General features: G+C 40.6%; 1 protein-coding gene across 4 annotated transcripts in view; it reads right to left on the bottom strand.

The window, feature by feature from the left end:
- The window catches only part of BEND5 (BEN domain containing 5), a 923,509-nt gene extending 911,540 nt beyond the window's left edge, over nt 1-11,969 (bottom strand). For all 4 annotated transcript variants that reach the window (XM_032191937.1, XM_032191939.1, XM_032191938.1 and 1 more), the window contains exon 1: nt 11,927-11,969. In XM_032191937.1, the coding sequence (XP_032047828.1) occupies nt 11,927-11,969 (43 nt within the window). The remainder of the gene's footprint in view (nt 1-11,926) is intronic.
- Nucleotides 11,970-13,537: the final 1,568 nt, after the last annotated feature.

Genomic DNA, 13,537 nt, shown 5'->3' with positions numbered 1-13,537 from the left:
AAGAACATTGAACTGAAGGCAACATCTGGCAGACAGATACAGCTCTGAACAATGATTCCTCACTCCCAGTGGCCGGCATTATCTTATAAGTTTACAAGAAAACAAAATAAGTCAACTTGTGTTGATGTTTTTTTGTTTTATGTGTAATATTTGTTTCCTGTCTTGAACCTAAAAGCATAACTTCAAGCTTTACTTCATGAATATTTATTTATTACCTCAATGTGAGCTCTCTCCAAGGATATACATTCTTCTCAGATTCAAATGGAATTTTTTGTATCCCTTTAGTGAAACCAAAATTGTCCAGCAAGGTATAAACAGATTTTTCCAAATTAAATTAGAAAAAAAAAAAAAGCAACTGGTGCTGCAAACTCAATAACAAGAAAAATATGAATTTCACTACTCTTTTTACTGTACTTATAATCTCTAACCTCTCCACTAAAACACTCATCACCAGAAAGTAGAAAAATATGAAAAAAGTTAGTAGTGCTGGATATGTTAACTGAAAAATAAGTTTACTTAAAAAAATATTGTAAGAATCAGTCAATTTCATCTGATATACATATTTATTCCTTAACGAGTATTTGGCATTTGATAATATCAAATGTATCATATGATGCAACAGTTGCTATAGTAGCAATACTTCTTCAAACAAAAGCATAAAACATATAAACTCTAAACAAAAATATGATGCGTGACATACATCCCCAACTAGCAGAAAACAGTAAATAATAGTTCCAGAAGTCAGCTAGTCCTCCCAGCTGCATCTGAAAAAAAGGTAATTGTATCAGCAAGCCCATCCTTTCTTGAAGATAAGAGATGGCTCAGTTTTAGGTCTGCATATAAATAATGTGAGATGCCACAATGCCAGTTGAAGAGTGCATAGAAATTCAAGTTCTAGGTCACCAAAAGATTTGTGAGGGAAGTAGTGTTTCCCACCAAGCATGAGGAAATTTTGTGTCTAAGGATTCTAAGGCAGGAGAGGAATGTCAGAGTTAAAGCAGATGCTTTGTGTGGTACTACAGAAGCTCAACAGGTAAAGGTTTTTTCCTCCAGATCCCATGCATTTTTGAAACCTGTAAGCAACTGATTTCCCAAAGACAAGGAATGCCCATGACCTGCAAAAAACACTGAGTCAAAATACACAGACAATTGCAGGGTTTGGAATTGCAGTCAGTAGAAAATGTCAAGTAAGGGCAAAAGCTCATGATACTATCCGCAAAACTGGAAAAAGAGGCAGGTGGTTGAGTCACGCACTACTGTTCACTGGAAGCATCCTAAAATGCTACAAATATTTCCCATGCTGCATAATGTTGAAAAGAAAAAAAAAAAAAAAAAAACAGCTTACAAAAAAAAAAAATTCACCTGTTTTCATAGTAACACAGAAGAAGATGGAAGAAGTGAGAGGAAAGGAAGGAAATATCCATGCCACAGTTCCAGCAGCTGCCCAGGTACGGAGCACTGATTTAACAAAAGCAGGATATCGAACCTAGGCTGTTAGGTACACTAATCAGACCCACATCTATCCTGGGTATATTCAAAAACCTTTATTTGGCAAGGTTTTTAAATGCAAAATGATTGCCTACAATATGCTTACTAAAAGATATTTCTGAATAACCTCAGTAGCACCAGCCAAGAGATGATGGTTCAATTAGTTCTAGTTGGTGCAGATTCAGTTTAGCACAGAAGGTCTGAAGCACACCATACCTAATCCATACTTACACTGACAAAGCAACAGCGGATCTGTACTGTGGACTACACCTTGCCCACTTCCAGTCTATGCAGTAAAATCATATTCTATTCCAAAAACTGGAACATTACTTCCTCAGAGGTTTGTTTTTTTTTTTTCCTTGTTTTGCGCTCTATATTATAGAATAAATGTTTTTTCTGGTTTAAGACCACAAGAAAGCCATGTGATTAAGCAACAAGCAGCTCATGATATCCTAACCAGGAGTGTGCACTATGCCAATCAGGTCATCTTTATCCTAAGAGAACAGCGTAATTAAATTGTTTTAATGACAGCATAACTAAAAAGAAGTCATGACAAAATGAATATTTATGTTAAAAATAACTCACATTGAGGCCAGCTAGATGCAACTAAAACATCTAATATGTACCAAACAATGCAATGATCCTGACCTGTGACTACATAGCCTTTAATACAGAGATTTCAGCTTTAATAGGTAAATCATTAAGTTGGTGTGCCTCTCTTCATTAGGATTGTGGGCTGGGAAACCAAAGACAACCCAACAGGTGATAATTGTTCTTGATACAACAGAGATACATGTTTATGTCAGCTTTATCAACAGGCTGAAGCATAATTTATTTTATTTGTCCTAGGTCTCATACCCTCCAGTCCTGACTATCACTTTTAAAATGCTTGCCCACAAAAGCTGTCCCTTAGTAAGTACAAAGTACTATGGAAGTCTTTCAAGAACACTGCCTAGGTTAAATAAACTTAGAAACAGTGTTTTTGCTCTTTATGAAAATTACACCTTTCACACTGAGTTCCTAGTACTGTTGACATCCTTACGTCTGCTGATTTAGCAGGGGCTTTCCAGACCTGTCTTTGAAGAGATGCCCATACCATATTTTACTCAACACCAGCTGCTGTACTGTGATCCAAAAAAGGGTCAAATAAAGCCAGCTATAAATGTAATGCAGTGCCAGCAATAATAAACTACACTATGCAAATTAATTCAGGTTCAGCGCTGAGGTAATACAGCTGTGACTTCTAGCTTGGATCAGGCTTTTTTCTCATCCTCAGGCCTGGTGAGCCTGCCCTCGGGACAGCTTTGGTACTCCACCAAACCCACCACTCAGTGGTATTTTGATTTTTTGTTTTTTAACAAGTAGCTACAGTAGGTTTGTTGGGGATGCACCTGTCCAAAGAAACATGTATTTGAATATCACTAAGTCTAGTGGTCACAATGCATGACTTCAGTTCCCGACTCAACCACTAACTGGCAATGAATCCTCATGCCAGGGGAGACCAGGCCCTCTGTGATGGCCCCAGAGAAGGCAAAATCCTGTGGGGAGGCACCTCAGCAGCTCCACACAGCAGTGTCTTTCTCTTCAACACCATTTTTCACAAATGACTAGAAGAGAAGGAGCTGCACAGCACTGCAACTGCTAGGGCTAGGTGTAACAAATAAAAATGATTGCCTGCAAGTTCACACGTAATAGTGGATTCACGTAAGGGTGATGCAAGTTCATTGACAATTTCTATCCCATGTATGATGCATCTTAATTCATGCATCCTTCTTAGGGTCACACTTCTATTTTTCCTTGACTCTTGAACGGGTGTAACTTAGAAATACGGTTTTAGCCTCGCTTCCTGTTAATTTTTCATTTAGCGATAGGCATGTCTTCTGTCAGCCAAGGCAACAATAGTCTCAGACACATCAAGGAAGATGTTAATTTATTTACTTAAGAGTTAAAAATCTTATCTACTAGAATACATCTAAAATAACATAGGGATTTTAATACTACTTTTGGAATATTTTTACCCTATTGCTGAAATTAATTACACTGTTACTTTCATAATTGTAATTAATCATTGAAACAACTCCTGTAAATTCTTAGTTGCAAATAGTGTCTTTGCCTCTGCTTTCTGAAACAGTCCATTCCAAACTACAAGTTTAAGCCACTGTGGATTTCTTCCACCCAAGCATTGCTTACTCACACAACTGAAATTACTCTAGATAATAAACACTTCAGCATAATCTAGAATTTCATATCAAACATTAGATCATTGTGGTGCTTTATTTTATTCACAAAGTACAGTAGAGCAAAAGGTTTAAATATTGTTTCAGAATTCCTGTTTCCTGATATAAAAATGTCAGCAAAGCACATTTGATCCATTAACTACATTGCTGATGCAAGAGTAACAGGAATTTAACTACAGAGAACACTGCTAACTAATACACCATATTCAGCATTTTTTTTAACTAAGCAAATGCTATGTTGATACAATATTTATAGGAATGTGAAATGCATACAAATTATTTCAAGTATTCAGAACACAAACCAAAACTCTACCTACTAGAAGACTTACACACAGAAAGCTGAGATCAAATTACTGATTATTTGTTCTGCTTAGAAATAAAATAACCAGCAGATATAACACTATTCTGCGTAGTTACAAAACATCTGTGATTCAGCAGTAGTAGAGACTGCAGATACAAGTAAGTAGTACAGAGGCAAGTTTACCTCACAGTCCTGCTTTACATGGAGAATTACCACCACCAAAACAGAACAAAAAAATTACTGCCTCGGGATTTGTATATGTTATTTGAGGAATATTTCATTAATCGAGTATACGCTACCCCATGTGCAGGTTACATGCATGAAAACATGACAGCCATTTGATAGGTGTTATCCAGCTCTAAAGTATGCTGTGATCCTACAGTAACTTCACTGCTTATTGCAAACAAAAACACATCAGCAAACCTGTAATAATTCCTGTTGGGCTTTCCTTGGAATGGATTCCTGCTGTTCTGCTCTGGTGTTTCACAGGAACTGACTTTCCTCTTGTTTTTGTAGAGATTGAAATTCAACACATTTTCAAGGTGATTATGAAACAATATGTAAAAGCGAAATCTTGCCCGTTTTCACTTGCAACTGGGAGAGCAACTGCTAAGTAAATAGCTATGCGAATTAGCAAGTGAAATAAAGTCAGATAGCAAATTTATGTAATAATAATAATACTTAAAATATATATATATTTTTATTTTCTCCTCCCACAACCTTTTCTATGGTTGATTTTTGCCACTACAATTCTATGAATCAGGCCAGTTAACCATACTGCAAAAACAGAGACAGATATGTATACTAGAAACCATATGTATCACACTGTATAAATTTTATCTTTAACCTTAATACATTACTTATCCTAAACCAGAATCAATCATGAAAACACTTTACTATACACATACATACATGAATAGATTTACTCATGAAAGCAGCGACATCAAGAAAAAAAATCCACAATCTCACATCTACAGGCACTTGCAGGATCAGGGCCCTAGAATTAATATGAAGTCCACATCTTTCAATTTGCACAATTCACAAAATGAAATCAGAATCATGATTATTACTTGGTAGAGTTTCACAAACCATCTGACTGACAAATAGTACAAATGCTTTAAAAAATATATTTAAAAATCTAAGGTTTTAAAAAAAAAAAAAAAAAAAAAAAAAGCAGAGCACTCCACAATTCAAGAGCACTCCAAGCTCTTAAATGACAAACTTGGCCTCTGTGGTAATGTCAAGAAAATGAGGAGTTTCAGAGACACCGTAACAAGGAAACTGAAATATGAACACAAAAACGTGTACCTATAGCCAACTCTCACTTACTTGTAATTTGGTTTTACCTCTACTGTAGATTAATTGCAGACACAGCTTGAGCCTGGAAAGACTTATCTCAGGTACAATGCAATCTAAACATAGCAATGCTGTGTCATGGCTCTGCATGCCAACTACTTTGGGGGATTACTCGAGAAATCTGAGCTGGTTTCTATAGAATCACGCAGTTCTGGAAAAGGGCAGCAGAGTTAATCCACCAGAAACAAGAGTGATGTAGCATGGTCCAAACACCCAGGGGGGTCTGCCGGAGCCAGCCCACACCCTGCAGCAACGCTGCTGGGCAGCAGCTGGATCTGAGTGACAGCAAGAAGTACCTGAGCCAAATTCCACTCCGCATCCTGTAGCGCCTCACTTACACAGAGTTTGGTGTTCTCTGTTACTGAGGTATCCTAGGTTTTTTTTGTTGTTTGTTTTTTAAGTGAAGATAACTACATCATCATTTCACCTTATAGCTATTGTTCCTAAGCAGATATTGGTGGAGGAAAGAAGAGCAGCAGGAAGGAAAACAGCCTGAGTGTAGACAGGTTGTCCAGTTCTTCTGAGAGAGGTAACAGCTATTGCTATTAGATATCCCATTTGATAATTGGGCTTGTGCTGCAGATCTATGTTTTCCAGTCCTGTCAGTGGTCCCATGTGGAGATCTAGCCAGCTACCTTTTAACACAAGAAGTTGAATTTAAAACCTATTTTAATGAGCTTTGTATCTATAAAGTTCAACTTCAAAAGACAGAAATGCAATGTAGGCCATATAAATGCATTGTGAGTCTGATCTGATTTTTTTTTTTTGCATGAGACTTCTGCCTAGAAAATACAGTGACAGAAACACTAAAGAAACTTGCAGAAACTTGTTTTACAAATTTCAGTATAAAACCTATTAAAATTCTCAATATGTCTCATTTTACTTTTTATAAATTCAGAAACCTCCTCTCACAAGCGCTAATAATTAATAGGGTGCTTTGAACTTCACTGGAAAGAAAAAATGTTGGGAGGCTTGAGGTAAGTAACTTTCAAAAGCTTTGATTATTTGTCAGAGAAAAACTGTTTGAAACATGGCTAGGAAATGGTAAACCATTAAGAGGTGGCAACCGGAATACTCAACGCATTGCTGTTTCTCTTTCTTTTTCTTAAATTATATCTTCTGGCTGAATAAAGCCTTCATTAATATTTTTTAGGTCTCCTTATTTGGCAAATTATGCAATAGAAACATGATCAAAGCTATCAGCACCAAAAATACACTAGCAGCTCTTCAGCAAATTCTTCTAGTGGGGAGTCGGAATTGTTGCTACTAGATAATTGAAAAAGTTGGAAATAAGTTGAATATCAGTCTATCAGCAACATAGTACAATGATTACTATATTATTTTTCTGTAGTAACTATAATTAATTTTTGTGAGTTACTTCAATAAATACTCCAACTTAAGCACTAAAAGCTGAAGTAGTTAATGGTCTTAGAGTGCTTCAAATTTACTAATAAACCTCTCTAATATCCCCTTGACTTTGAACTGCTTAAGTTAAAACATGCCCATGCTGTCAGTAAGCTCTGGCAAATGAGTTTGTTGAACAAAACACATTCTCAATTTGTTTACAAATACATCCTGCAGCATTTCATAAACAACTGCAAATAGCTCTTTATGGTGTGGGAACATCTGCAAGTCTGGGCCCACTACCCTTACAATTTCCATGACTTGAAACCTTTTCCTGCTGATAGGAGGATACAGGAGACAGATCCCTTTCAGCACCAAGGTTCCACTTCTTTTCCCCAACACTGGAATTCAGCTATGCGTACAGGCTAGTAAAGTGCAAAGCTATGTAGTTGTGTAGATTAGGAAATAAGCTATGTTGTTTATATACACTTCAACATTCAGAAGGAATTTAAGAAAGAATTAAATTTAAGAAATTAAATTTGCCTAGGAGACCAGAAATGCTAGCGACATTTGGTGTTACTTTAAAGACTGAGATTACAAGTATTACTGTTAAAATAATTAAGTGATTTCTCCTATTTTAAATTTCCTCATGACAGAACTGGTGAATGAGAGAGTCTAGTTACCCATAAGGCCTATATTTAATAAAAATAAAAAAAAAAAGACCATGGAACTGGTTGTCTAATTCAGTTCAGCTCTTTATTTAGCAGCTGCTGCCACCTAAAAGAAAGCAGTATGTTCTTGATACTAGAATGCGTTTGTACCATATGTGATTAAGTATTTTTAAGAGAATAATTATTCTTTTAGAATGAATAATCAAAAGCTCTCTTTCAAAGCAGTCTAGCTCAGCATTATCACATTAAAATCAGTTAGAAAGCACTGCTGAACTTACACAACATCACTCAGGCTCTCCACACACCGATCGGTGAAACAATGATCTCAACCCTAAGCATTTTAGAAATTTTAATTACTACCAAAACTTTGAGGAATGTTTCAGCATTCAACAGTAGTTTAAAGCTGTCCTCACTGCAGCCAGGCCAGCCCAACTGCAAATACTTTTGAAAACCCTTACCAGTTCTAATATGAACCGTGAGTTAACACGGCTCTGTTGGGTAACTATCACAACACGTACCTGAACATGAAACACCTACTCATCCAGCTGAGAAATCTGTCCCAGTAACAAGGACCTTTGGTTTCAAGACACATTCATACCCCATCCAGGACCATGAATAAATATCTTCTTTTTATTTTCGCTATTAGTTCAGCAACAGGAACTTGATGAAACACCAGAAATACTAATACCCACAAAACGACTAGCAACTACGGGATAATACATTAAGCTTCCAATCCAGGCTAACGTACACCTACCCCAAGAGGGACAACTGTTACAAAGCCCAGGAATAACCCACACCCTCTGGCCAGCCAGACCCCAAGAGGCAAGTCTTCTGGTAACAACACAGACCGACAGAAGAACAGTAACTTGAGGAAAACACAGTAGTTAGGCAAGATCCATGTAGTTTAGCTAGATCTGTGTCTGAAAAGTTAAATACTTTCATCTGATCTTCATTTTCTATTTATCAGAAAGATAAAACAATTATGCAGTTATTGTCACATCTTGATAGAGGGTGGTTCATGAGTCAAAAAAAAAATATCAAATACAGGTATCCTGTGCTCACTTTGATCTATTCCTAAACCTTCCTTAGATAAATTAACAAGGTCATCTTTGCTACAGAATTGGAAAAATGATGTTAAATTTTTGGAGGAAACTTAACTAAGCAGGCCATCTCACTATATGCTGCATTTCTGAAGGTGTGAGACATCAAGTTCAGCTGAGCGTAATATGAGGAAGGGACACCAAGAAGCACCTGAACTTAATCCCTTTCATTCTCCTGCAGACTTCATTAGTGAAGGTTAAATGGCTTTTAATTTAGATTCCAAGCTTGCAATGTGAAGAACCTATCTAGGGAAGCAAGCAAACAAATTTATGGCCTATTGCAGAAATATGATTTGAGCAGTTCCAAGGAAACAGGTAAGAATAAGAAGCCAAGTGCAATGGAGAAATGATTGATTAATCCAGAATAAAACACGATGTTTTGTAGTGCTCTAACCAAACATCAGAACACAGAGGAACTATTTTAATGGATTAGACCAGATGTCTGCCTAGTCCAGCATGCATCGTACCACATAATGCGCTCTGCAGTAGACAGATGTGAAGTAATCTACCTTCCATATTAAATCTCAATCTCATTTGAAACACACAGATTGGCTTAAACCATAATCTAGAAAATAAAGCTAAGTATAACAGTACAGTAAGAGTTGAGAGCATTCTATCTTTGTAGAATTCTGTGTCCTAACACCCCTCCCTATTAATAAAAATAAAAATTTGTAGAAACTACTACAGAAGTAAAAATTTTCTACATGAAAAAGGAATAAAATCATTAGAAGATATTTTTATATGGAAACAGTACATATAATGACCAGTGTAAGAAAGGTAAACTGAAATGCAAAATTTTTACATGATAAAAAGATATGTTTTCCATAAAGCATAATTAATATACAGAAGCACTTGACATAGCATGTTTTCAAAGCTAAGAGTTTAGAAAGATTGAAAATACCTTATAAGCAAACAAGGAGAAGAATAGCACTTCCATACCAGTAATCTGTGCTGCTATAAAGCATGGGTAAATTACCTTTAATATCTCTTTAATGCAGTCTTCTCATTTGAAAATTAGAAATAACAGTATTTCAAAATGGAAAGATAAGACTTAGCTATTGTTTGTGTATTCTGGAATTGTGTTTCTCTGACAAATCCAGGAATAAAAACATGGTGTTTTTGCAAAACTGAAACAGCAAGTATAATATAGTCATACCAGCTAAATCAGCTTATGTGGTTTGAACAATGTTCAGCCCTCCTGTAATGGCTTTGCTCTCCCTGCATGAATGCAGAAAAAATTAGATGTGTGGAAAATGCAGGTTCTGGAGCTAGACTCCTGGATCTCCTCAAGAGTAGTCCATATCTGACATAGCATGAGGACATAGGAAGTACACAGGATGCACCATGAGCAAGAATATTCCCTAGCTACTACATTCTCTGCACTTCAAACAGTGTCAGAAACCGAAGTTTAAGGGGGAAAACCAGAAACTTTTTCCAGACCCTACCTTCTATGCCCTTTCTTAAAAATGGGAACCATAAATTTGTTTCACTCGCTTTCCCCAAGCCCCATGAATCTCTGAAAATTTTTGGTGTTATCTTTTTGACTCTTTATGTTTTAATTCTTCATCTGGTTTCTCCAAACAGGAGGGACCCACAGATTACAGCTGCAAAATGGCTAGACAGGCACTGCAAAATTTAAATGGATATGTATCAGGACACGCAATGAAACATGATTTCAGCGCAATCTCATGGAATTGATGCGTTTATGAGAAAGTGACTGACTACCTAGCTGAAATGGACAGATGTGAATAAGCTCATGTCAAGGTTAAAAATAAAAAGCAAATACTGTAAGGCTGCAAATTTAAAGATTAAAGCAGTGAGCACAATATAAATGTAACTTTATGTACTAATACAGAAACAGTGGGTAAGTTCCATCACATTTTATATAAAGTTACTAACAAAGACATAGGCATAGGTGGATGAAGTCCGTAGGAAAGTTGACGAAGTCGAATGGTGGCCATTGGAGATGCATTCCCTGTTCCGTGGTGCAGTCAGAGCCGATCAGCTGTGCTTAGCACAGTGTTGCACAGCAGATGAAACAGATCACCTGCCTTGTAGATGAGTTTAATGTATAATAAACTTCTTGGTGTGGTTTTGGGTGTTCAGAGACAGCAAGCTTGAAACAGACAGGGAGTTGAAGAACCTTAAGCCAATCTACTCAGACATAGCCTTCATGGTATTTTTTTTTTCCAGAGTTCAAGAGCATTTCATGTAGTTATCACTTTTTTTCACCTTGAATGGTCCTAAAATCCAAAGTCAGTTCTACAGATAATGCATCTTCATTAAACATGGAGCCACTTCTGAGGTAGAAAAGCACATGCACAGCAGCTAACAGCAGGCAAGGAAAATGAGCTTTTGGTTCAGGAAGCTAGATAATTTATGCATGGTGCTGCGGGATATTAAATATTCAGAAAAACTGTCATTATCTTTGTTTCATCCTCACAATGTTAATAACTTGAATTTTCATAAATTATTTGGGTGGTTTTGTTTTCTTGTGGGGTGGAAAAGACCTTCACAGTGTTTTGTTACAATAGGAAAGACCCCTGTACCTAGAGGATTCTTACCACTCAGGAAGAAACACAAAACTTGAGTTTCATGACAAACTTATCTCAACATACACACACAGTCAGAGCCATTGTTAATATGTCCTGAATAGGAAGAACAACACTTGGCACCTCCGCTAGAGAGACCCTGGCAGAATAGCACATGTGAGATGCAAGGCATGCAGCAGGCTGTCCCTCTGCAGCCTCCAGACTCCTTAGGGCTCCGGGGACAGGTCAAGCAGCACCTGTGGGTCAAGCCCCAAGCCATCAGCCTTGTGGTGCAGCTTTTATTCCAACCTCAAATCTATTTTTTTTCCATTCTGGACATAGTAGATTGAGGTTTCTCACGTGAGGGGAACCCCTGTCCACCGCTCTGCTCTGCTCTTCACCACCACCACCTTTGCCCCGTGCAGGCAGGCGGGTGCGTGGTGCAGGCTGCCCCACCAGCCTCTTGCAGGGCTGCCCCCCACGTTTAGTGTGGGCTGGCTGGGGGGTGCCAGCCTGGCTGGGGGGCTCTCCTTGGGACAGGGCTCCCCCCTTTGACAGGGCTTGAGAGCCTGGGGCTTCTCCCCCTTCCCCTGCCTGAAGGATCACTCCCCACTACCATTTACCCCCTGGAAGGTGCCCCTCACCTCAAGGCACGGGGCCCTGCCCCTCCTTCCCCAGCTCCCTGGGCAGGGGGCTCCCGCCCCGGACCCCTTCTCCCCCTCAGCCAGGAGGCGCTCCCCTCCCGCTCCCCGGAGAGCAGGGCTCCGAGCCAGGCAGCCCCTCTCCTCCCCTCTGCTGCCAGCAGCAGCCCTCACCCCCTGCAGAAAGGGATGGAAGGGGGGGGTCTCTTCCTCTCTTCCCCTCTCCCCCCGCCCAGGCGCCTGCGGCCGGCACTGACCCGTCTCTGCCGTCCTGCTCCTCTCCGCCATATTTGTTGTCATCCCCCCCGCTCCCCCCCACCCGGCGCGAGACGCTGCCCGCGCGTCGCCATGGCAACACACGTCACCGCCAGGGGAGTCCCGCGCCCCCCCCTTCCCTCCTTCCCTCCCTCCCTCCCCATGCCTCCCGCAGGCCGCCATGTTGCGGCTCTGACAGGGCCCGGCCCCGCCCCGCCCCGGGGAAAGCCTGCCCGCTGCCCCCGGGGGGAGCTGGGCTCTGAGGGGGGCTCGTTACCGAGGTGCGCGGCCCCCCGCCGCCTCCACGGGGGAGCAATTACAGCCTGGGGGCCCCGGGGACAGCGGGGGGTTAGGGTTTGGGTCGCCCCATAGGGGCAGAGCCCGCCCGCTCCTGGTTTCAGGGTGATGAGCTCAGGTGGAGCCTGGGCAGTACCTGAAGGCAGCCTTCATAGCTGTGTGGCCACCCCACCCCGCCCCAAAATTCAGCGCATGAGTCTGATCATGTGGAAGTTATGGCGATTTTTTTTTTATGTTTTTCTCATTTTTTTTTAAGGCAGCCCAGTGGGGAGCTTCATTATGTGTGTGTGTGTTACCCGTCTGTTTCCATCCCCCAGACCTAGCAGGTGAATCTGACCATATGGCAAATACAGTGAAGCTTCCAGGGGACGGGAAGGTTTCTGCCTGTGTGTGTGTGTGTGTGTGTTCGCAGGCCCACTGGGTGACACTCACCATGTGGCGAATACAGCGATGAAGTCTTTGGTGCAAAGGGGCTAATTACGTGTGTGTTTCCCAAAAGACCCAGCGTGCTGGGTTTGATGATGCATGTCTCACTAATGCAAGGCTGAGATGAAAGCTCCATCGTATGTCCTCAGCGCATACAAACTCCAAGCTCTCAGAAGCAAGGCTAGCCATCGGGCGAGCATGGTGTTAAAAATGCAATCATCAAGTCCTAGAATCATGTATATTTGCATACATGGACAGACATGGGGGGAGATCATAGAATCATAGAATGGCTTGTGTTGGAAGGTACCTGAAAGACCATCTACTTCCAGTCCCGCTGCCATGGGCCAGGACACCTTCCACTCTAGACCAGGTTGCGCAAAGCCCTATCCAGCCTGGCCTTGAACACCTCCAGGGATGGGGCCTCCACAGCTTGCCTGGGCAACTTGTTCCAGTGCCTCACCACCCTCATAGTAAAGGATTTCTTCCGAATATCTAATCTAAATCTACCATTTTTTAGTTTGGAGCCATTCCTCTTTGCCTGTCACTAAACCCCCTGACAAATCCCTCCTCAGCTTTCCGGTAGGCCCCCTTTAGGTACTAGTAGGCTGCTATAAGGTCTCCCTGGAGCCTTCTCTTTTCCAGGCTGAACAGCCACAACTCCCTCAGCCTGTCTTCTTAGGAGGGGTGCTCCAGCCCTTCGATCATCCTCATGTCCTCCTCTGGATTTGCTCTAATACATCCACGTCCTTCTTGTGCCAGGGGCCCCAGAGCTGAATGCAAGGCTCCAGGTGGGGTCTCATGAGACCAGAGTAGAGGGGGAGAATCCCTTCCCTCAACCTGCTGGCCATGCTGCTTTTCATGCAGCCCAGGATATAGGCTGGCTTTCTGGG

The sequence above is a fragment of the Aythya fuligula genome, chromosome 8 (genome assembly GCF_009819795.1).
Source record: "Aythya fuligula isolate bAytFul2 chromosome 8, bAytFul2.pri, whole genome shotgun sequence".
Classification (NCBI taxonomy): Eukaryota; Metazoa; Chordata; class Aves; order Anseriformes; family Anatidae; genus Aythya; species Aythya fuligula.
The sequence above is the reverse complement of the archived record's forward strand: the minus strand, read 5'-3'. Positions and strand labels throughout refer to the sequence as shown.